General features: G+C 39.9%; 2 protein-coding genes across 2 annotated transcripts; both read right to left on the bottom strand.

Moving 5' to 3' along the window:
- Positions 1–128: 128 nt before the first annotated feature.
- dnajb13 (DnaJ heat shock protein family (Hsp40) member B13) lies at positions 129–6,650 on the bottom strand. The gene is made up of 9 exons (XM_061247998.1): positions 6,430–6,650; positions 5,569–5,637; positions 5,336–5,439; positions 4,954–5,115; positions 4,552–4,709; positions 4,237–4,350; positions 2,564–2,677; positions 738–814; positions 129–328 (listed from the first exon to the last, which is right to left on the bottom strand). The coding sequence occupies exons 1-9, from the start codon at positions 6,519–6,521 to the stop codon at positions 175–177; spliced, it is 1,044 nt and encodes a 347-aa protein (XP_061103982.1). The 5' UTR covers positions 6,522–6,650; the 3' UTR covers positions 129–174.
- Positions 6,651–11,790: 5,140 nt separating this feature from the next.
- On the bottom strand, positions 11,791–16,665 carry mrpl48 (mitochondrial ribosomal protein L48). The gene is made up of 8 exons (XM_061248854.1): positions 16,458–16,665; positions 16,062–16,114; positions 15,058–15,089; positions 14,779–14,864; positions 14,093–14,262; positions 13,114–13,216; positions 12,685–12,774; positions 11,791–12,149 (listed from the first exon to the last, which is right to left on the bottom strand). Exons 1-8 carry the CDS (start codon positions 16,473–16,475, stop codon positions 12,072–12,074), a joined length of 630 nt encoding a protein of 209 aa, XP_061104838.1. The 5' UTR covers positions 16,476–16,665; the 3' UTR covers positions 11,791–12,071.
- Positions 16,666–25,716: the final 9,051 nt, after the last annotated feature.

The raw sequence follows: 25,716 nt of genomic DNA, 5'->3' as shown, positions 1-25,716 counted from the left end.
CAAAGGGGACTGACTACTGAACTCCCAGAGAAGACCTGCTACTGTAAACAAAATCCATAAAGTTAAAAGATAAAATAGTGATTTTTGGCACCCACAAAAATAAGTTTTAAAAGAAAATGGAACTTGGGTAAATATAACAATGGTTTAATAGTTTAAAACATTGTTTGTGAAAGTTCAAATGGCAAGGGCTTGCTTGATCAGCCTCTTCTTTTCCGAAGACAGTTTTTCTGGGAAGTGGATGTCGAACTGGATAATGAGGTCCCCTCTCTGACTGGGGTCATCGGATAAGGGCATTCCTTCACCTGGCACCACCTTGCTGTATTTAGGGCTGATCGAGGGAAAAGATTAGATCTGAAGCCCCAACCAAAGCCACACTTGCAATACATTCCTGCCATCTCTACAAACTGTGTTATGTTTAAAGTCCCATCTTCCCACACAATTTCTTCTGGTAAAGGCATGTGCTTAAGAATATTAATTGGTGGAGATAAGTTTTGCCCTGGGGAAGGCTCCTATGACAAACCACTTGAGTTCAAAAGTTAAAAGCTGGCGCACACAAGAATACATATATTGAATACATTGTTTTGGTGCCTCATCCAGCAAATGCACAAATGCAGTCCTGTAACTTCATTCCACGATCTATATCCATCCTATCCCTGAAAAATTTATTAAATTAGGCTGTTACACCAAAAAAGGAAAAGCCACGGCACGACAAACCCTAAAAGCACAAGAAGGCTTACTGCACAATGTCGTTGATGGGAATGTTGAGAAGTCTGGAGTCCAGGGTCTCCACCTCCACAGAGAACCCGGTCAGAGCCTGTACAGCGAACAAAGATTTTTTACTCGACCACTCAGAAAACCCACAGCATTTACATTTACATTTACATTTTAGTCATTTGGCAGACGCTTTTAATCCAAAGCGATTTACAAGTGCATAGGTTCTACCACAAGTCAAAGCATCACAACCAGAACTAGGAAAATACACCTGGACTGCTGTTCTAAACATATAGTCGTCATCATTTTTTTTTGGGGGGGGGGGGGGTTAGACAGGGATAGGGGTATCAGAAGGGGGGGGCGGGGTAAGTCAGGAGGGAGGACTAAGGTAGAGTTTGAAGAGGTGTGTTTTGAGTCTGCAGAGTCCATAGGTTAGGCGGGCCATTTATCATCACACAAGCGCAGTGCATCATGTCATCCACTTACAACTCCTCTGCTCTCAATAATTCTTCTCCCAGACAGTAATTCAGCCCATTTCTCCACATGAACTCACACGGATGATCTTGTAAGTATATCCACTACACGTTACATAATGAGAGCCCTGAGGACAACTGAGGTAATTTGATGAAAGTGGACATTAGGGAAAGTCACAAAACTGGCAGACCCGTACAGATATACAAGGTAGCAATTAATCCAAAATACCTTACAACAAACAGTGCAGTGTATCTGACTGAACAAGCACTAGTTTAAATGTAGGTAATGAAACGAAAAATGAAACTTTACATTAATTGCTCTATACAATTAATAAATGATAATCTAGAGCATGAGATATACTGTTAGTGTTTAAAACAATGACGTGATCATGTTCATTTGATGAATCACATTCAAACAGCTCTACACAGAACGGGTATTATTGGGTTTGTGAAAGAGGTTGGCTATTGTGTGACATTAATTCCCAGTAACCTGGGATTCATTCCACATTGGTGAATTACTCATTTTCAGGGATGTCCGGACGCCACCATATTTTAAGGATTGGGTATCGGCAAGGACACGCCTGATCTGAATCCATTAATATGCATATTAATTCCGACCTGTAGCAAAGGTCTGTCTGTCTTTCTGTCTGTGAGTAATCCATTTATGCCAATTGTGTGAATGCATGTCACATATCTACTACGATGTCTGTTGTGTGGAATGTTTTAAAAATGGAATCCGAAAGCCCCTATACGGGCACTTGCAATATTTGCAATACCAGTGTTTCAAGGGGGTGCATTAGTACAGCTTCTTACAATACAATGATGGTTTTTTATGATGCTTGGAAACCGAAAATCATATATGAGGTCTTATATCTCCGTTTCACCGAGATTAGGCCTATATTTTTCCTATTAAATTACAAACCTACAAGCTTGGATTTTTTAAAAGTTTTGCTTGAATATTTTGTGTATTAGCCTAAGTTTTTCAGGCAGCAAATATAGGGGTTTTGTTTACTATCTAAAATTTCACACCATTCAGTGTTCAGGCATAAAAAAAAACTGAAATTGATGATTATTTTGATTAATCCTTATTTTTTATACAGTTACATTAGGAGTTCAGTCCACATGTAATTTGCATTAGAGAATCAAATCATACTGTCAAATAATATGAAATATATCATGATATGATATTTTGGCCATATCACCCAGCTCCACTTCAAAGGCTGTACCAACTGATAATGGTGCACTTGGAGACTATTAAAGCCAGCCATATACCTTATTTAGGCCTACGTATGCTCTTATTATCAGAAGACAAAAATAAATGAGATAAAAAATAAAGAAGAATTGTCCCTCCATATATTAATCAGTCACAGGAAACTGACCTTCTCCAGGAAGATGTGGGATGTGTAGATTAGATCATCCTGTTGCCGGGAAAACCGGACGTGCCTCTTCTCCCGTACGATGAAAACGATGTCTGCTGGGATACTGTTGGGTCCCTTACAGCCAGGTAAACAAAGCACCAACAGTAAAAAAAATACTGACCCAAGCTATATTCAATGTTCATTGTTCCTGCACTTCCTATGAGTTTGTCAAAGTGCAATGGGGCAATATCCAGGCACTATGGAACAGCAGTTAAAGAACGATGACAATAATAGGGCAGTGTGATACAATACACACTTTATTAGGAACACTTACTTATTAATCTAATCAGCCAATCTGGCAGTAGTGCAATGCATAAAATCATGCAGATACACACCAGGATGGAGTATGAAGTAAAAAAATGTGATCTCACTGATTTCGACCGTGGCATGATTGTTGGTGCCAGACAGGCTGGTTTGAGTATTTCTGTAACTGCTGATCTCGTGGGATTTTCACACACAACAGTTACTAGAGTTTACTCAAAACAAAACACATCCAATCAGCGGCAGTTCTGTGGACGGAAACACCTTGTTAATGAGAGAGGTCAACGGAGAATGGCCAGACTTGTTTGAGCTGACAGAAAGGCTACGGGAACTTAGATAACCACTCTGTGCAATTGTGGTCAGCAGAAAAGCATCTCAGAATGCAAAACATGTCAAAACATGAGGCAGATGGGATACAATAGCAGAAGACCATGTTGGGTTCTACTTCTGTTAGCCAAGAACAGAAAGCTGAGGCTGCAGTGGGCACAGGCTCAGCAAAACTGCACAGTTGAAGACCGGAAAAACGTAGCCTGGTCTGATGAAATTTCTGCTGAAGCAAACAGATCGTACGATCAGAATTTGGCGCCACCAGCATGAATCCATGGACCCAGCCTGCCTTATGTCAACAGTCCAGGTTGGTGGCAGTGGTGTAATGGTGTGGGGAATATCCTCTTGGCACACTTTGGGCTCGTTAATACCAATAAATCATTGCTTGAATGCCACAGCCTATTTGAGTATTGCTGCTGACCGTGTGTATCCCTTCATGGCCACAATGTGCACATTTAATGGCTACTTCCACATGACAATGCACCATGTCACACAGCAAAAGTCATCAAACTGCTTTTTCAGTGGCCTTCCCAGTCACCGGATCTGAATCCAATAGAACACCTTTGGGATGTGGTGGAATGAGAGATTCGCAGTATGAACGTGCAGCTGACAAATCTGCAGAAATTGCATGATGCAATCAAATCAACACGGAACAGAATCTCAAAGGAATGTTTTCAACATCTTGTGGAATCCATGTCATGAAGAATAGAGGCTGTTTGTGAGCAAAGGGAGGCCCTACCCAGTATTAGTATAGTGTTCCTGATATAGTGCTCAGGGATTGTCGATCAGGTGCAATAGTTGTTGTATAGTGGTTGCAAAACTAGACTGCACTTGACATTGCAACTTTGAGTCCCAAAATAAGGGGGTCTGCTTTGCAATTTTATAATGTCACCTATTTTTCCAGGGTTTCTCAATTTTGATTGTGCAAGATTATTAATAATGGTACCACCTATTAATTGGTCTTATTGTACTGTATTATTATGGATGTACTACATTACTCAGGCTATATAGTTTGTTTATTATGCTTAATATTTCCTTGCAGTTACCTGGTCACCCTCTTTTTCAAAAGTTATTCTTGTCCCTTGCTTCCAGCCTGGTTTTACATGGATGGTTAGAATCTTGTCCTTGATACTGGATGTATGTCCATCTTCATTCATAACCTGGTTCAGAAACAGGGACAAAACTTTAACCAGTCATACCACAACCTGCACTCATGAAGTCCACAAAGCTGCAGATCCAGCCATAAGGTCATGTTGTCAGGCCTCCCACACTAATCCAGTAAAGTTTCTCGTTTAAAGTTTATTGATTAAAGGAGCACACCACCAGAAAGGCAAATAATAAGCCATAGGTCTTTCTCTTACCCGGCGAGATATTTTGATCTTCTTAGTACATCCAAAGAACAGGTCCTCCAGAGCCAGGTGCAGATCTCTCTCAATTGGGGTATCTTGCTTTTTCACCCCCCGACCATGCAGGCCCCCAAACCTTATGTTAACTTCACTTGTGTCCTCAACGTTAAAATCTGGCAAGGGGAGTGGACATACCCCATACACACTGATCAATTAAATCTCAGGGCTACTGTTAATGAGAATGAACAAAAGATAACATTGTGGGGCTTCAATCATGTGGGTCATCCTGCTTGTATGCTTTCATTTGGCATATGCTTTGTTTTGTTATGGATTACTTCTCATATAATTGGGCCATGCACAATCATGGAATCTAGAGAATACATTTTTTATTTAATTTTTTTTCATTATGTATCTTACCTGAAAAGGGGTTGTCCCCACCAAAGAAATCTCTGAAGACCTTTTCTGGATTTTCATGATAGGTATACCCAGTGGTCCAAGCTCCATTCCCTCCACAATCAGGTGGAATGCCACCTTTCAGACCTTCTTCCCCAAACTTATCATATGTAGCTTTCTTCCTCGCTGAAATAGGAAAAAAATAAAAGATCCGAATTTCTCTCAACTGCAGATTGGGATATGCATCTGCCATACAAAATAAGCAAAGACACAGGCTTATACAGGTAAATATTAATAATTAATATTCTGTCATATTATATCCCCTGTGGAGATATAGCACATTGCAATTTAATCTTAGGCCGACAATTTGTTTAATTATATGCAGTTAAAATGAAGAAAAACCTACGGTCACTCAAAACATCGTATGCCTCAGCAATCTGACTGAACTTTTCATAGGCACCCATTTGACAGTTTGTGTGAGGGTGGTATTTCAATGCAAGTCGTCGGTAACTGAAAAGAAATGCCAAAATTAATGCCGTTTCAGAATAAATTTCATTTGAACATATTTATCTAGATGATTTATCTCATGTAACATTGCATAGCATAACTACCGGTGGCTAGCCAAATAACCATGCTTACGCTTTTTTGATGTCTGCGTCACTGGCACTTCTATTTATATCCAAAGCAGCATAATAATCTTGACCCATTCTGAAACCAAAAAAATGTTTGATGTTCTGTGAAACTGTCAAAACACCAAGCACTTCGTATCTACTAGATTTATACGTTCTCTCACTTCTCTGTTGTTAGAAATAACGTTAGCACACTGCGGATACACTATGCTACTAAGTAACAATGAACTTGCAAACAGTTAACCACGTTTGGTTGCTATGGTCAACTAGCCGCAAGGATTGCTGGGAGATCACTCGGAAAGCTCTAGTGATGGGAATTCCGGCTCTTTTTAGAGAGCCGGTTCTTTTGGCTCGGCTACCTAAAAAGAGCCGGCTCTTTCGGCTCCCAAGTGGCTCTTCAGATTTTTTGGTGTTTAAATTAATTCATTACCAAAAATAACGTAAAATTATATGTAAAATGAATTACTAATGTAAAAACCATACATTATATCAAATGTTTATTATTTATATGGCTTATTATACTCAATAAGGAGCAGAGTGCTACAAAAAATAAATTATAAAGTACAAAAACAAAGACCCAACTCAATTAGACAAAAGGTCCAATCTCTGATTGTATTATTTATTAACTTTTAACTATTTACAGTGAAACAACATAGAGAAGCTTAGAGAATCACACTTTACAAAATAATAACAGAATAAGGTTTTTGAAATAAATAATAATAATAATAATAATAATAATAATAATAATAATAATAATGACTCAGTGGGTAAAGGCAAGCACTTAAGATCTTAAGTAGAACAGCCTGGCACATAAATAAATTTACATGCATCCATATTTTACTACGTTTCCTGCTGTCGCTCATTTTCCCACCTTTCCAGCGTGTTGTCTCTGTAGCAGCGCCTGTTCTCGCGGGTATTTTGAACGCGTTCATTTTTTACGTGGTCTATTTTGCACGCGTTCATTTTTTACGTGGTCTATTTTGCCTTGTTAGGGCGTATTTTCTCAGAAAAAATATGGCGTTCCATATTTCTCAGACGGTTTTGGCCCCAATGGCGTTCCATAGTTCTCTCTAGTCTCACTCTGACTGTGTGCTGCGCTGTGTCTGTAACCCCGCCCCTCCCCCTCCTGCTCAGTGCAGAGACACACACACGTCACACATCGTGTAGTTGACCAATCACGTGCGGCTTGAACAGAAACAAAGCGGCTCCCAGGCAGGAGCCGGCTCCCGTCGTTCACTTCAAACAGCCGGCTCTAAGACCCGTTTCGTTCGCGACCGACACATCACTACTTGTTAGGGCGTCTTTTCTCAGACGGTTTTGGCCCCAATGGCGTTCCATATTTCTCAGACGGTTTTTTGCGCCTAAGAGTCGGCGTTCTTCTCTGTTCCAATGTTCCAATATGTTCCAATATCGGAGCCAATCATGGGCCGTCCCTTTTTCCAATTTCCAACTTTGACCAACTTTGACAAAGCTGCTCGGCCAATCGGACGGCCGGATTTGTTCCAAATTCGTCACGTGTTTGTTCCAATTTCATCACCTGTTTAGCCGGCCAATTGTAGCTCTTCCTCCGTTTTGACTCAAATCGGCGCGCCGGCCATTGCTCTCGCATCGGCGAAAGGTAAGCTTTCAATGCGTTTTCTAATGAAATTTATATTAAAATCGGAAGAATCATTTATATTTTCGTGTTCGCGATGGTCAGAGCGGGCTAGCCGGTTGGCTTTCGAGCCGTTTTCGGGCTGTTTAATACGTTTGTATGACTTAAACGGCACCGAACTCGTTAACGTTAATACACAGAATGAATGAACTTTCCGGGCGTATAAACACATTATGTATGTATTTTTACATTAGAAATATATCGCTGGCATGTCGCACGTTTCGTTTTAATTATAAAACGTAATATTAGTTTGCTTGCAAGGTGGATAGCTGCTTTGGCAAGCTAGCTACAGACCGAACCGGAACCATACAGTAGAATCGGTGTGTACAGTAGGAGTAATGTTTTGACTCCCCAATGTAATAATTTCTTTCGAAATGTTTAAGCATAAACGACTGTCAGTCAGTAATGGCATCTCAGTCGCTCATTTAAAATATATCACAATTTAAAGCATACTTTATGTAACTTCCCATATTCTCAAACCTTGTGATTTGTTTGCATCTTTATTTTGACTGTGTTTTATAAAGTATTGTCAGTTTGGTATAATACAATTTGAATTAACTGTTGTTTCATTGTAATATTTATCAGGGAAAGAAGGATCTCCTTGAAATAGGAATGGTAGGTTTGGGTAAGAGATTGAATGTGTTTATGCATGCTTTGTACCTTTGTCCTGTCATCCATCCATCGCTGCCTAGCTGTGGCTTTCACCCTGCGCGTAACTGCAACTTTTGCATTTCCCTGTCTTAGAGGCTCATCTTTCTTTTTGATCACACCCATCTTCTCCTGCACCCCCTGGTATACTGGCACTGGGCAAATTTATGGCATTACTGTAGATGCACTTTCTAATGTACATCACTGACAACCATAATAACTATGGCGCTTATTTGGGCTGAGCTGCTTGTAATCATAGTTAAAAAGCATCTCATTTCAATGCTTGATTGACACAAACACATAGGTTTTTGTTTTAAAATTATTTTTATTTTTTAGGTATGTCTCTGCAAAGGCGATCCTGCTGTCGTAGAGGTCCCACACCCGCTCCCCCCGCCCGCACCTCCCACCACCGCCGCCGGAGGAGAAGAGGAGGGACGGGCCGAAGCCACAGCCTCTTTGAGCTGAACCAGCGCACTCTCTCCCAGTGGTAAGTGGTGGCACGATGCAGAAATTGTATGCCGTAATCCTGTGATGTGTAACTTTCTGCTGACTGACATGCTAACATGTGGTGTTTATTGCTCTCAGGTTCTCCCGGAGGCAGAAGGCGTGGGAGAGAGCTGTGCTTCAGCGGGACGTGGTGGGTACCCGCATCCCTGACAGCGTGAGGAGAAGTACATCTGCCTAAAGTGCGGACAGCCGAAACAGCGGCAATTTGGCCATAGCCATTTGGGCAACATTGCGTTCTGATCCACTGCTGCCGGCAAATCGGTGCAGGAGTGGTTGGCAGAGATGAAGGACACTCATGGACGCTGATCCACTGGCTGGGTGGAGGACGCTTTTATTGTATATAGTTCTGTGATCTGCCCTCTTCTTGGACCGGTACCATGGCGAGGTGTAGAGGCTTGCGTGTGCTGAAGACCCTCAGAGCTACATTGCCTGCAGTCCTTGGACTGAGGTGAAGCACCAGACAAAAGCCGGTCCTGCAATGGGAACATTGAAATGTCAAAAGTGTGCCCTCGGCTGCATTTGTAATGGACACTTTTTTTATATGGACACAGTAAAGCTCCCAGTGGTGTGCATCAATGTTTCCCATTTTATATAGTGCTGTTACTTTATGTCTAAAGTTCAGCATAATTAAGTATGTATGTTTTTTAAACACAATTGTATTACAGTGAAGCAGCTTGTGCGTCAATGTTTGGATCATTGCATATTGCAATCATTTAAGGAAATGCTTGTGAAAGGAAATGCTTGTCTTTTGTTTCTGAATTTAACAATACATGATTTGAGTCTTTGAAAGTGAGAACGATTTCCTTCCTTCTCATGCATACAAGTCAAAGCTTTTAATGTCCTTCCTTCTCCTGCATCACTGACTGTCTAGACTAGCAGGCAGTCAGTCAGTCCCAAGCCAATTATCCCTGCCAAATGTGTTTTGGATTGTGTACTGCAATCGCTGTTTTATCTAACAAAAGTAACTAAAAAAGTCATCAATAGAGTCAGTGAAAAGCAAACTCTTTTCTCTGTCTTTTTTAATTTTGTCTTTTTATTTCAGTTAGTTAATACATTGCATTGATGTTCACAATTACAACATCGCTGTATAATTCATTTCTGCTGCAGAAATCAACGTGTTGTATAAGAATAAAACATGCACAGAAAGCCAATAGTCTCTCTGCATTATTCTGACAAGTTACATTTTCTGACATTCTGCATTTGAAGTGACCGTTCATTTAAAATTCTACACATTACAATTCCTGACATTCAAATTATGTGCATTTACAATTAAAATTTCTGACAATCTGCATATTCATAGTTCCAATGCAGTTAATGCCAATACGTGTACATATGGAAATTGGAACAAGGGACGGCCTGTGATTGGCTCCGATATTGGAACATATTGGAACATTGGAACAGAGAAGAACGCCGAGCCTTGGCCCCAATGGCGTTCCATAGTTCTCTCTAGTCTCACTCTGACTGTGTGCTGCGCTGTGTCTGTAACCCCGCCCCTCCCCCTCCTGCTCAGTGCAGAGACACACACACGTCACACATCGTGTAGTTGACCAATCACGTGCGGCTTGAACAAAAAAAAAAAAACAAAGCGGCTCCCAGGCAGGAGCCTGCTCCCGTCGTTCACTTCAAAGAGCCGGCTCTAAAGCCCAATTTATACCTCCTCGGCTCACGGCTCACAGCCATGAGCTCCGGGCATTTATACTCAATACACCAGCTCACTGACGCATGTTGTATATCAGAAGCAAACAAAAGTGTTACATTTTAGTTCATTTAGTTAATTCATCAAATTTTCATTTGTTAATTTAAAAAGGCATTGCTGCATGTTATTCAGAAGAGTTTCTTAGATGTGTTAGACGTGTTTTCTGAAAATAAAACCGTTATTTTACTTGTCAAGAGAATGTTATCAAAAAAACATGCAATTTTAATGCATATTTTAAATATATTGTATATTTTATACGTTTTATAAATGCCTGTGCTTGATCGAAATACCCCGATCAATCCACAAGATTTCTGTTCAAATTAATGTACATTGTACAGGGTTAAAAATAAAGAGGTCAATAGATTGGATGGGTCACGTGACTGTAATTGTAACATTGTTATGTATGCTTGGAGTCCTGCTGGCCAATCTACCTACCAGATTTTCTGCCAAAATGTCCCGGTAATTTGTTGAAATAATTCTGGCAAAGGTCTGGCAAACTCAAGATGCTCTTGTCTTATGTTCATCTTTTTATCTCCAAACTCCAAATGTGTTCAGCGTATTGCAAAAACAAAGGAATTGGCCTTGCTGATCCAATACTTTTGGAGGGGACTGTAGTTCCTTAAGACTGAGATTAACTAAATAAAACCTGTGGTTTTCAGAAAAAAATGAGATTACAAAATAAAAAAACATTGAAACATGAGAGTAAATGTATTCAAATAAAATTATATAGTTTCACTGTATGTTTGAACCTAAAATATTGATCGTGTTATTATATGCAGTTTTTTTTCTGCATTTATATAAACATTTTGGAGCATTGTACATCTTAAGACAAGGAAAGCAAACACCAAACCAAAATAATATGATAATGTCAAACAGAAGTTATTCATTCACAGTGAATGTCCTCATTTCAGTATACGGCGCCTTTTTAGTTTTAGCTAAAGTTTTTTATTTTTATTATTCAGCTCTAAAAGTAAACAAAAATGTGTGAATCCCTTGAACATCACTATTCAATAATTTGGAAATGAGCAGGTATATCATGGCACCCAGAACACTAACAAGATTATGGGTGTAAGAACTCAGTCCCAATCATTTCACTTAATTTCAGCAGCAGCGATTCAATCAAGTTGTTGATTGTCCAAATCTACAAACGTCTCAATGCCATAATTAGCTGCAGACTGAATGGAAAAAAAACACAAAAACCTGCAGATACTGCCCCTACAGACTGTTCCTGTCCAAGAGAGGCCTGTAGCGTAGTGGCTAAGGTAAATGACCGGGACACGCAAGGTCGGTGGCTTGATCCCTGGCCTAGCCACAATAAGATCCGCACAGCCGTTGGGCCCTTGAGCAAGGCCCTCAACCCTGCATTACTCCAGGGGAGGATTGCCTCCTGCTTAGTCTAATGAACTGTACGTCGCTCTGGATAAGAGCGTCTGAAACTGGGAAGGTGAACCACTACCATATTTCCATAACCATAGCAGGTTTAAAAGGGCTATAAAATTCAGTGGCTTACACTGGGAAAAACAATTAACCCCCTTTCCCGCTGGATGTCAATGAATAAACGCACATGTGGTAGAACATCTGTAATATCATGCCAATATACTAAAGAACCTTCAAACGTCCCCCTGGGGACTGTACTGGCAGCTGCACAAGGAAACAAATGAGAAGAATTGGAGCTGTGACCTGGAACTAAGGATATTAGCTGTGATACATTTACCACCACTCTCACACCATGGACAACAAGACCTTTAATATGATTAATATCACCGATGCATTTTTACTTGCAACCTAATGGATATATAATGGTTAATAATATTCTGCCCAGCCATTACTGTGGAAAAGATTAACTTTTAATTAAGTCTTTATCATCATTCGCATTAACCAATTTTAATTTAACCATGGATCAGAAGATGCACACTGATGTATGATTACAACAGGAAAGAAAAAAAAAAACATAACAGCCAATTACATATTAATAAAACATTAACATCTCTCAGTTCACAGGAAGGAACTAGGAATTCATTTTTGCCATCAGCTCTTCTAGTTCCGGTCGTGTTTTCATTCGGCTTGAGAAATCTTCCTCCGTGTGCTTGGAGAAAAAAAAAGAATAAAGTCCATTAACTAGTTCAAGAAAGAAACCACAAAAAATAAAGGTACTCCCACTTAGTCTGAAGAGCTGAGCAAATTCATTCTAAAGCAAGAATGTATTATACCAGGATAAAAACATTTTAATGGGATTTTTATTTTGTATTTTTTAATCTTGCACTTCATTATATATAGTTATATATAGTTAAAGTAAATGGTGTCTTCTATGCCACTTCACCATGGGATTTACAGTTTCTGCAAAGCAGCCCAGGTCATTATTCAGTTCCTGTAAAATTGCTTTGGATTTCTACCCACTAAGAATAGGAATACACCGCTAACCAATGGACCTACCCAAAAACAATATATCCTTTGTAATTCTGGTATGGAACATGACGCAACAAATAGGACAATCCTACATCAACATGTAAAAGGCACACTTTGTCTTGGTATGAAGATAAAAAGTAATCTCTTCTATAAATACTTAAGACTCCTCATCTTGACCAAATGTAAACACAAAAGACCTTTCAGCCAGGCCTCACCTCTGATATAGTGAGATCGACCCCCTCTGGCAGGTTTTTGAGCAAGACTTCAATGAACACAGGGCAAACTGTGGCATTCAAACCGGACAGCTGAAACAGAAGGCATGCGAGACTATATAAACCAATATATTTGGGGTGGTGTGTTGGTCTACTTAATTGGATTTAACAAATTCACTCTTCACCTTTGCTATTTTGAGATCAGAATAATATAAAGGATACAAGCACTTTTTCCCCAATCTTGTTTCACTCCCAGACAAGATGTTCAGAATTGAGCCTGTGTCCCGATATGCCCCCATAGATCCCAAACAAACGAAATACAGACATGCTTCCTGCATCGTCAAGTTATGTTTTACCAGAGCCAATGGGAATGATGGAAAATACTATGAAAATAAACAGAATTATCCTGTAATTAACTATTTTTTAAATCACCTGGACGACACGCCGATGAGTCTTCAGCACAGCATCCACACTCATTTTGGCACCTATATCCTGCATGGAAAATATTTCTGTGCTCTTTGTCGGTAGAGCATAGCTGAAAATGATCAGGATACTTGTTAATAATCTTGACAATTACAACTCATATGGTATACAGCAACACCTGGTGATCTAAAATTGACACCATAATAAATTGGACAGTGGCACATTTTTTGTTACTTTGATTCTGTACACTAGCACTTCGAGCTTGATGTCAATGATGATATGAGGTTAAAGTGCAGACTGACAGCTTTAATTTAAGTGTACATTCATCCATATTAGATGAACGGTTTAGAAATGACAGCACCTTTAGTACATGGACCCCCAAATTTTATTTGTTGAATTGGTTTCACAGATGTGTTTCATGAGGCAGGTGTATTTATTTGTGTCGTAAGTGAATGCAAAAGAGAGCTGTTAATGTCTCGTCTTGATTCTAGACTTTGCAAATGCCTTTGGAGATTGTTGTTGGGGTGAGAACATGAGGAAGACAGCAGCGTCAATGCAAATTAAGCTGGCCTTCATAATGCTCATTTATGAAAATCAACCAATCATGAACATTGCAAAAACCCTGGGCACACCCAAATCAACAGTTCGGTCCATTATTAACAAGAAAGAAATTCAATTATGTCAAGACCCGGCAGACAGAGGAAGACCCCTGTAGTGGATAACCGGAGAATACTTTCTAGCAGTTTGTACAACATGGATGAAAAATACCCTCAAATTAAAGCTGACAGAACAGAACCAAAATGACAAAAAATGTGTCGCTGTCCAATGAATTATGGTGCTCACCTGGCGATCTAAAAACTCACTGCGTAAAAATTCCAGTTAGGAATGATGAGCCTGAGTCAGGGCAAGGTCATCTTTGACATGCTACAGAAACAACCATTTAAAATTTTAACAAATCCATAACGGCTTGAATGAAACGCCACGTCACCTTTCGCCCACTTTGATCTTTAGCCGGTTGCAAAGGTTGTGGATATATTGAGAGTAGTGCTCCACGAGAGTCATGTCATAGCCAAAAACTGCCACGTTCAAATCTCCGTACTCAAACTCTGTCGCGGCTTTGATCGGTTTCATTTGTATCCTCTCCTTTCTCTTTTTCGCCTGAAGGCAGACAGACCAGAGATGCATCACCGTGACCTCACAGGACACAATGTTACAATTACAGTCACGTGACCCATCCAATCTATTGACCTGTTTATTTTTAACCCTGTACAATGTACATTAATTTGAACAGAAATCTTGTGGATTGATCGGGGTATTTCGATCAAGCACAGGCATTTATAAAACGTATAAAATATACAATATATTTAAAATATGCATTAAAATTGCATGTTTTTTTTGATAACATTCTCTTGACAAGTAAAATAACGGTTTTATTTTCAGAAAACACGTCAAACACATCTAAGAAACTCTTCTGAATAACATGCAGCAATGCCTTTTTAAATTAACAAATGAAAATTTGATGAATTAACTAAATGAACTAAAATGTAACACTTTTGTTTGCTTCTGATATACAACATTCTTTCAATAAAAATGTTGGTAAACAGAGTGATATGCTATGAAAAACGTTGATCACTGCAATAAAGGTTCCTCTGGTTGAAAGAAATTGAGTCTTACCACTTCTGGAGGTAAAAGGTTCTTATATCGACCAATTCCATGGGTTGGCATAGACCGGTATGGTCTTGCATTGGCTGATAATGTCCCTGTTAAAGACAAGTTAACTTTCATAACCATATTCAAATACATGAGTCCAAAATTAACACAACAACTGACAGTCATAAATAGAGGTACAGTACAATGTTCTAGAACGTATGAGTTTAAGATTACAGCTCAGCTGTTTAGTATCCATGGCCAAAATGAAATGCTTGACTAATACAAATGCCACAAAGGTCTTACCAAGAAGTGAGTCTTGTTTCAAAACTGATGGCCTACAGAATAGAAGGAAAAATTAAGACCACACACCATGTAATTGACTTTAGTGCAATTGTCATCACTATAAATGAAGTCAGTTTCAATGAAAACTCATCAGTAAAAATCTGTATTAAGAATGTCTGAATATAAATGTAAACGCAGCTGCTGTAGGACAATAAAAGCATTGGATTATAGAAAATGCGAACTGGAACAGGAACTCGCCTCAGGCACAGTGAGCTCCAGAATGATTAATTAATAAATATGTGCAAAAATACTGTAAACTAAAAAAAGTATTTGACATAATTATTGACATAAGCTTTATTTTAAAGCACATGTAGTGTGCTTTATTAATGATGCAATAGAATCAACCAAAGTCCATTTTTCAAATCAAAAAAAATATTTCCCCTGGCATGGATGACAGCCACGAGTCTTTTCCTATAATTCCTGAAAAGGTTAGAGAAAAACATTTGGAGGGATTTTTGACCACTACACGAGATTGCAAAGGTTTTTTTTTGCATATTTATAGTGCCAAAATTGGGGGGTTAAGTATTTTAGGAATTGCATAGAGTGTTTTGAACAATTGTAAACACGAAGATGTACAAATAACAGGGTTTATAGACTTGAAGGTACATTTGTGAAATGCTGAAGTCAGTACCAGCCACAAACAGACACAACTTCAGCTGCCTGGATGGCCCTGTGGGATAAGTAGCAGCAAGCTGCAAGTTATACATTTTATAAAGATATATTTGGACTGTCTCTGGTTGTAAAACGCATTTTGCTGCTAAAATGTTTTCTGTCTTAAAGGACAGCTTGAAAATCTTCAAACTCAGAAACTAAAATACACAGAAAAAAATAAATAACTTCACAGAAACAGTCTTTCATAATTAATTCGAAGCAACACAATTAGACAATTACAATAAAATCTGAGACTGAAGTGGGAGTTTTTTTAAAGGACATTGTTCAATAACATTTCTAATACACAAGCTTACCGAAATATAGACGCTGCCAGATCCAGCACAAGTGCACGCTGAGCGAAAGCAAACTGGAACAATTAAAAGGTGCATAACGACGTTAGACATACAGTCACAGATTTGTCTGGGAAACACAATAAGATAGGTTACTTACAACCTGTTTTTAGTTTTGGAAGCGTATATTCTTAACACCGGCAGAACACACTTTGCATAAACCAGATAACCTTAAATGAACACTTATGTGCATAACATTAACGTTAGATAGTTGTATGTTGTTAGCTAGCTATACCTAAGTTGGTGTATGAACTAGCTAAGAATTGGTGTTAATAGCGGAATCGTATGACCTTTAATAGGATAGAATCGAACAAGATATTATAAATTTAATACGCGACGTTAGGCGTGATCTGACTTTACCTTTGTCGGTAGACTCATTGTCCCGTGGATCCCCTTAGATCTAATTCGCAGTCAAATTGCACAAATTAAATACATTAGTTATATTTATTGCAGCAACAGTCCAACATCAGCCTCGCGTGCTATGGAATTACTCTGGTCCGTCGGCATAGAACGTTCGACCACTTGATCACTCTGGCATTGGTTCCGCCTACTTCTCGTAGTAGAGTGCTTTCTTTATTTAACGTTATTCATCCATCCATCCATTATCTTAACCCGCTTATCCTGAACAGGGTCGCAGGGGGGCTGGAGCCTATCCCAGCATACATTTGGCGAAAGGCAGGAATATACCCTGGACAGGTCGCCAGTCCATCGCAGGACACACACACACACACACACACACACACCTATGTCTCGTCTTGATTCTAGACTTTGCAAATGCCTTTGGAGATTGTTGTTGGGGTGAGAACATGAGGAAGACAGCAGCGTCGATGCAAATTAAGCTGGCCTTCATAATGCTCATTTATGAAAATCAACCAATCATGAACATTGCAAAAACCCTGGGCACACCCAAATCAACAGTTCGGTCCATTATTAACAAGAAAGAAATTCAATTATGTCAAGACCCGGCAGACAGAGGAAGACCACTGTAGTGGATAACCGGAGAATACTTTCTAGCAGTTTGTACAACATGGATGAAAAATACGCTCAAATTAAAGCTGACAGAACAGAACCAAAATGACAAAAAATGTGTCGCTGTCCAATGAATTATGGTGCTCACCTGGTGATCTAAAAACTGACTGCGTAAAAATTCCAGTTAGGAATGATGAGCCTGAGTCAGGGCAAGGTCATCTTTGACATGCTACAGAAACAACCATTTAAAATTTTAACAAATCCATAACGGCTTGAATGAAACGCCACGTCACCTTTCGCCCACTTTGATCTTTAGGCGGTTGCAAAGGTTGTGGATATATTGAGAGTAGTGCTCCACGAGAGTCATGTCATAGCCAATAACTGCCACGTTCAAATCTCCGTACTCAAACTCTGTCGCGGCTTTGATCGGTTTCATTTGTATCCTCTCCTTTCTCTTTTTCGCCTGAAGGCAGACAGACCAGAGATGCATCACCGTGACCTCAAACGTATAAAATATACAATATATTTAAAATATGCATTAAAATTGCATGTTTTGTTTGATAACATTCTCTTGACAAGTAAAATAACTAAGTTTTATTTTCAGAAAACACGTCAAACACATCTAAGAAACTCTTCTGAATAACATGCAGCAATGCCTTTTTAAATTAACAAATGAAAATTTGATGAATTAACTATCCATCCATCCATCCATTATCTGAACCCACTTATCCTGAACAGGGTCGCAGGGGGGCTGGAGCCTATCCCAGCATACATTGGGCGAAAGGCAGGAATACACCCTGGATGGGTCGCCAGTCCATCACAGGGCACACACACCATTCACTCACACACTCATACCTATGGGCAATTTAGACTCTCCAATCAGCCTAACATGCATGTCTTTGGACTGTGGGAGGAAACCGGAGTACCCGGAGGAAACCCACGCAGACACGGGGAGAACATGCAAACTCCGCACAGAGAGGCCCCGGCCGACGGGGATTCGAACCCAGGACCTCCTTGCTGTGAGGCGATGAATTAACTAAATGAACTAAAATGTAACACTTTTGTTTGCTTCTGATATACAATATTCTTGAACACACACACACACACACACACACACACACACACACACACACACACACACACACACACACACACACACACACACACACACACACACACACACACACACACACACACACACACACACACACACACACACACACACACACACACACCTATGGGCAATTTAGACTCTCCAATCAGCCTAACCTGCATGTCTTTGGACTGTGGGAGGAAACCGGAGGAAACCCACGCAGATGGGGAGAACATGCAAATTCCGCACAGAGGACCTCCAAATACACCGAAGGTCAGTACGCTTCTGTATAAGTATTATACAGAAGCTAACACTGTATAAGTGTTAGTATTATAACGAAGTGAGGTTATGGGGTTAGCGAGGTAATTTAAACGTAATACGGCGTTTCCCGTACTCCTCTTGTCTAACCAAAATAATAAAATAATACTAATAATAATAATAATTGAATTGCATGAATGTATGTTTAGAACAGCACTTCATGTATATTTTACTAGTTATGGATGTGTTGCTTTAACTCAGTGCTTCTCAATTATTTTGTTACGCCCCCCCTAGCAAGAACAAAACAATTCGCGCCCCCCACTCTCCGCCGCGACTATAAATAATATCATTTGTCTAGAAAATTGTTATAAGTACACCTCTGCATAACATTGTATCCTTATTAACATTAATGAAAAGAAAAAAGAAAGAAATATAGTTCAACTTACAACAAAGAATAACTTTATTAACATTGTTCTTTAGTCTGTAACAGAAAAGATTTTAAGTGCATCAATTTGCCTGAAATAAAAAAATAAAAAAATAAATCCTAGTTTAAACTGTAAACATTTTTGACCGACTTATTGCACCATTTGATACTGCTGATCGCTACATACGCTTCGTCATATTTCGTCGTCTTAGCTTTCGGGTGACTTTCTTTTGTCTCATTATCTTCGTCTCTCTCCGCCTTTCTTTTCATCCCTGTTAAAAATTTTTTCATGTTGTCTCTTGAGGGTTTTGTTATGTTGAATAACGGAGACTGTAGACGGAACGCAGTTGGAGCTTACTCCGTTTATTCAACACAGTTAAGCAAGTAACGTAAACCATAAAAACCTGTATTCTTGTAAGTCGTAAAACGTTGCACTGTTGCGAACATGACAGACGTAACAGGTTTGTTTACTGCACTTCATATCGCCTGCTCGGTGCAAAAAAAAACCCTACACCATAGAGCTAATACTCCCTACGCACACTCTGACAATGAGAGCGCCACTGTTAACGACTGTAGTGGACGTGCAATTACACTTTATTCTAGTACGGCAAAAAAAAAGCATGTTCCCCACGGTCACACGCGCGCCCCCTAGCAAGAAGAAAATAATTCGCGCCCCCCACTCTCCGCCGCGACTATAAATAATATAATTTGTCTATAAAATTGTTGTAAGTACACCTCTGCATAACATTGTATCCTTATTAACATTAAAGAAAAGAAAAAAGAAAGAAATATAGTTCAACTTACAACAAAGAATAACTTTATTAACATTGTTCTTTAGTCTGTAACAGAAAAGATTTTAAGTGCATCAATTTGCCTGAAATAAAAAAAATAAAAAAATAAATCCTTGTTTAAACTGTAAACATTTTTGACCCACTTATTGCATCATTTGATACTGAAAAATGAAATTAAATAAAATCAATAAATAATAACAAATTTAAATTCAGTTCAGCAACATTAACTCAGGAGCACAATATATAAAACACTTTAACCTCCATCCATCCATCCATCCATTATCTGAACCCGCTTATCCCGATCAGGGTCGCAGGGGGGCTGGAGCCTATCCCAGCATACATTGGGCGAAAGGCAGGAATACACCCTGGACAGGTCGCCAGTCCATCACAGGGCACACACACCATTCACTCACACACTCATACCTATGGGCAATTTAGACTCTCCAATCAGCCTAACATGCATGTCTTTGGACTGTGGGAGGAAACCGGAGTACCCGGAGGAAACCCACGCAGACACGGGGAGAACATGCAAACTCCGCACAGAGAGGCCCCGGCCGACGGGGATTCGAACCCAGGACCTCCTTGCTGTGAGGCGATGAATTAACTAAATGAACTAAAATGTAACACTTTTGTTTGCTTCTGATATACAATATTCTTGAACACACACACACACACACACACACACACACACACACACACACACACACACACACACACACACACACACACACACACACACACACACACACACACACACACACACACCTATGGGCAATTTAGACTCTCCAATCAGCCTAACCTGCATGTCTTTGGACTGTGGGAGGAAACCGGAGGAAACCCACGCAGATGGGGAGAACATGCAAATTCCGCACAGAGGACCTCCAAATACACCGAAGGTCAGTACGCTTCTGTATAAGTATTATACAGAAGCTAACACTGTATAAGTGTTAGTATTATAACGAAGTGAGGTTATGGGGTTAGCGAGGTAATTTAAACGTAATACGGCGTTTCCCGTACTCCTCTTGTCTAACCAAAATAATAAAATAATACTAATAATAATAATAATTGAATTGCATGAATGTATGTTTAGAACAGCACTTCATGTATATTTTACTAGTTATGGATGTGTTGCTTTAACTCAGTGCTTCTCAATTATTTTGTTACGCCCCCCCTAGCAAGAACAAAACAATTCGCGCCCCCCACTCTCCGCCGCGACTATAAATAATATCATTTGTCTAGAAAATTGTTATAAGTACACCTCTGCATAACATTGTATCCTTATTAACATTAATGAAAAGAAAAAAGAAAGAAATATAGTTCAACTTACAACAAAGAATAACTTTATTAACATTGTTCTTTAGTCTGTAACAGAAAAGATTTTAAGTGCATCAATTTGCCTGAAATAAAAAAATAAAAAAATAAATCCTAGTTTAAACTGTAAACATTTTTGACCGACTTATTGCACCATTTGATACTGCTGATCGCTACATACGCTTCGTCATATTTCGTCGTCTTAGCTTTCGGGTGACTTTCTTTTGTCTCATTATCTTCGTCTCTCTCCGCCTTTCTTTTCATCCCTGTTAAAAATTTTTTCATGTTGTCTCTTGAGGGTTTTGTTATGTTGAATAACGGAGACTGTAGACGGAACGCAGTTGGAGCTTACTCCGTTTATTCAACACAGTTAAGCAAGTAACGTAAACCATAAAAACCTGTATTCTTGTAAGTCGTAAAACGTTGCACTGTTGCGAACATGACAGACGTAACAGGTTTGTTTACTGCACTTCATATCGCCTGCTCGGTGCAAAAAAAAACCCTACACCATAGAGCTAATACTCCCTACGCACACTCTGACAATGAGAGCGCCACTGTTAACGACTGTAGTGGACGTGCAATTACACTTTATTCTAGTACGGCAAAAAAAAAGCATGTTCCCCACGGTCACACGCGCGCCCCCTAGCAAGAAGAAAATAATTCGCGCCCCCCACTCTCCGCCGCGACTATAAATAATATAATTTGTCTATAAAATTGTTGTAAGTACACCTCTGCATAACATTGTATCCTTATTAACATTAAAGAAAAGAAAAAAGAAAGAAATATAGTTCAACTTACAACAAAGAATAACTTTATTAACATTGTTCTTTAGTCTGTAACAGAAAAGATTTTAAGTGCATCAATTTGCCTGAAATAAAAAAAATAAAAAAATAAATCCTTGTTTAAACTGTAAACATTTTTGACCCACTTATTGCATCATTTGATACTGAAAAATGAAATTAAATAAAATCAATAAATAATAACAAATTTAAATTCAGTTCAGCAACATTAACTCAGGAGCACAATATATAAAACACTTTAACCTACAAAACAAAATTTTTTTGCACTGAGCAATTCGGCACGCCACCTTATATGATGCTCGATGGTTTACTGAAGTAGCATTCACAAAGCGGGATGATTGTTGGCAATATTCGGCACGTTTTCTCTGAAAAAACTCCAGCGGCTTATCAGCGTGATTGGGGTGTAATGTCTTTAAGTGGCGCCTCAATTTATTTGGCTTCATGCTGTCCACTGCCAGCATTTTTAGACACAGTAAACACACCGGTCTTTCCCCTTCTCCCACTGTAGCCACAGTGAAACCAAGTCTTAAAAAGTTATTTATAAGCATGTTCCCCACGGTCACACGCGCCCCCCCTGGCATCGCACCACGCCCCCCCAGGGGGGCGCGCCCCACTATTTGAGAAGGACTGCTTTAACTTGTGGAAGAACCTATGCACTTTGGCGCTTGGATTTGGATTAAAAAGCGTCTGCCAAATGACTAAAATGTAAAATGTAAATGTAAGGAGAGGGGTGGGAATTCTGAGTCGGCTGACCAACGTGGGGCACATAAAGTTGGCACCAGCCCCTGAATTGATCAGGACCCTTTACCGACGGGCGTTTTCTTTTACAGGGCAGTAGGAAACCGTATGTCCAGTACCGGCGCAGTACAAACACAGCTGTTTGGTGAATCAGCTTTGTCTTTGCCTCATAGAGAGCCCAGTACAATTCACTAGCATGGGTTCGGGTGCGGGTGAGGTCCCCGGCATAGGCAAATCAGTGGGTCAAGGAGAGGGAGGTTGCCAGATGTGGCTTGGCCGGTGTGACGCCTGTCTTTCAGTCCGTCTCCCGAAGTCGAGAGTCTACCCTGATGGTAAGGTCAATAACTCCGTCCAGGTCCACGGGCAGATCACAAGTGGTGAGTTTGTCCTTTATTGCATCTGAAAATCTGTTCAGGAACACATCATATTGATACAAGGCGATTCCGGAGGCTGCCAGGGTATGAAACATCGTATAGTCTGACTCCGAGCCATGAAGCGTCCCAAACAGCTGCGATGCGCCCCTCAGCACCACTCCGCGCTATCGAAAGACCCTCCTTATCTTCACGGAGAACTGTTCAAGGTCATTGCGCTCCCGGGCAATCACATATGCGACCTTGGAGCGTTTTCGGTGGGGAAGGTGGAGGGCTGGAGATCAGAGAGCATGTCTACAGGAAGGACTGACAGGAGCCAGGTTCACCAGCATTCAGCGTTCAGGGAGACGGGGGCTGGGCTCCAGAGAGGCCGGACAGCTGGGCCTGTAGGGTCAGATTTCTGACTCATGCTGCCCTGCTGTCGGATAGCCTGTACTGCCTCTGGGGTGCCGGGTGGGGTTGCTGGTTCCATCACTGGCCACATTGTTCTGTCAGGGACCAGGACCGAAGAACCAATGGCAACCAGAGGATAAACCAAACAGATTTTTATTCAGCTGCACGGGTAAACAGGCAAGAGTCAATCAACAGTGGTTTCAGAGATTCAGAGTCTGGTTAAGAGGCAAGGTTTGGTAACAGAGGGGCAGTCCAATCAAGGCAAAGGTACAGAGGGATATCCAGGAATGGCAAGAACAAAGTTCGGTCCGAAGTCAAAAACAGCAAAAATTCAAGCAGGGAGAAAACAAAGAATCAAGAAACAAAAACCAGGGTACAGAGAGCGGGTCTAAACACGAGTCAGGTTCTATGATACTGCTGGAGAATTAGAGGTGATTACACGTAACAATCTGGCAACAAACTGAACAAAAGGGCAGACATATATACGCAGACAATGAAGTGACAATGATTAGCTGGTGTGCAAATGGGGAATCAGGAAACAAGTGTCAGGTGAAATGAATGACTCATGAATGAGTGAGAAAACAACTACGGAAAGCAATAGGGGACAAAACATGTGGAACGTTAAGAAAACAGAGACAGGGAAAACACGGATCCTGACCACAATTAAATGGATAAAAGCGTGCAGACGTGGTCAAGAAATCTAAGTTACCGTGGAATGATTGTTGGTGCCAGACAGCATGGTTTGAGTATCTCAGAAACTGCTGATCTCCTGTGGTTTTCATGCACAAGAGTCTCCAGTGCTTGTAGAGAATGGTGCGAAATACAAAAAACATCCAGTGAGCAGCAGTTCTGTGGGCAGAAACATTGTTAATGATAATGAGAGAGGTCAGGGAGAAGGGCCAGACTGGTCGAAGCTGGCAGGAAGGTGACAGTAATGCAAATAACCACACATTACAGTGGTTTGCAGAAGAGCATTTCTGAACGTACAACATGCCAAAACAAGTGGATAAGCTACAGCTGCAGAAGATTGAATAGGTCTAAAAAATAAGTCTAATAAATACTTAATAAAGTGCTCACTGAGTGTAAATTGATGTGCGTATGTTCAGAGATGCTCTTCTGCATATCACTGTTGTAATGTGTGGTTACGGTGCATTACTGTCACCTTCCTGTCATCTGCATTTATTTGCTGCCACGTGATTGGCTGATTAAATATTTGCATTAATAAGATGGTGTACAGGTCTACCTAATAAAGTGGTCACTGAGTGTAGGGCTTGCTCATATATAGGGTTACAGTCATAAAATTAAAACTGAATAACATTTAAATGAACTAGTTATCTTAGTTATAATTCATCAGAGGATGAATTCTTGTATGTTACAGTAGGGTGAAAAAGTGTTTGCCCCCTTCCTGATTTCTTATTTTTTTGCATGTTTGTCACACTTAAATGTTTCAGATCATCAAACAAATTTAAATATTAGTCAAAGACAACACAAGTAAACACAAAATGCAGTTTTTAAATGAAGGTTTTTATTATTAAGGGAGAAATAAAATCCAAACCTACATGGCCCTGTGTGAAAAAGTGATTGCCCCCTAAACCTAATAACTGGTTGGGCCACCCTTAGCAGCAACAACTGCAATCAAGCGTTTGCAATAACTTGCAATGAGTCTCTTACAGCGCTGTGGAGGAATTTTGGCCCACTCTTCTTTGCAGAATTGTTGTAATTCAGCCACATTGGAGGGTTTTCGAGCATGAACCGCCTTTTTAAGGTGGTCAGATACACCACTGTATCTGCTTTGGACTTTTATGGTCCTTTAGTATTTTAATTAACATAAGTTGCTTATCTAATTCAATCAAGAAAAGTTGCAAGGCATGGCGAAAGTTGGAGAATTTCTGTTTATGAATGAAACATTTTGCAAAAAAAGGACAAAAATAACTTTATTCTAATGTTTTATTTGTGTTACTATAACAGATGATATATTTCAGCTTGAAGAAATATGTATTGTTAATCGACCCAAGAACTTCCCAAAAGGTATTAGTTTCACAACTGTAAAACAAGTGAACAGAAGGTACAAGAGCTATCAATATCTCTCCATTTAGCAATAAATGCCTTGGTTGGATAGGCTGGTGCGTACAGTTTCGCACAACAATGACGTCTCGGTGCGGTGACGTTGTGTCACAAGGAAACGTGGCGTCTGTAACGATCAACCGAACATATTACTGACGCGCATCCCCGCCTCTGAAGAAACTGTGTGAATGTTTTAAAAAGTAAAAAAAAAGAAAAAAAAGAAAGATGTTACGTTCAAATAAAAACGATTTTGTTGTAATGTTCACATTACACATTAAAGCTGACACTAAGGAAGGAAGGAAAAAAAAATATTGCGTATGGATAGTAGTATTTCAGAACAGTTTTTGAGCTCTTTCAAACTCCCTAGTGTGCATAAATATTCTGGCCTGAAATGAACCACACAGTGT

The sequence above is a fragment of the Conger conger genome, chromosome 7, assembly GCF_963514075.1.
Source record: "Conger conger chromosome 7, fConCon1.1, whole genome shotgun sequence".
NCBI classification, from domain to species: domain Eukaryota; kingdom Metazoa; phylum Chordata; class Actinopteri; order Anguilliformes; family Congridae; genus Conger; species Conger conger.
The sequence above is the reverse complement of the archived record's forward strand: the minus strand, read 5'-3'. Positions and strand labels throughout refer to the sequence as shown.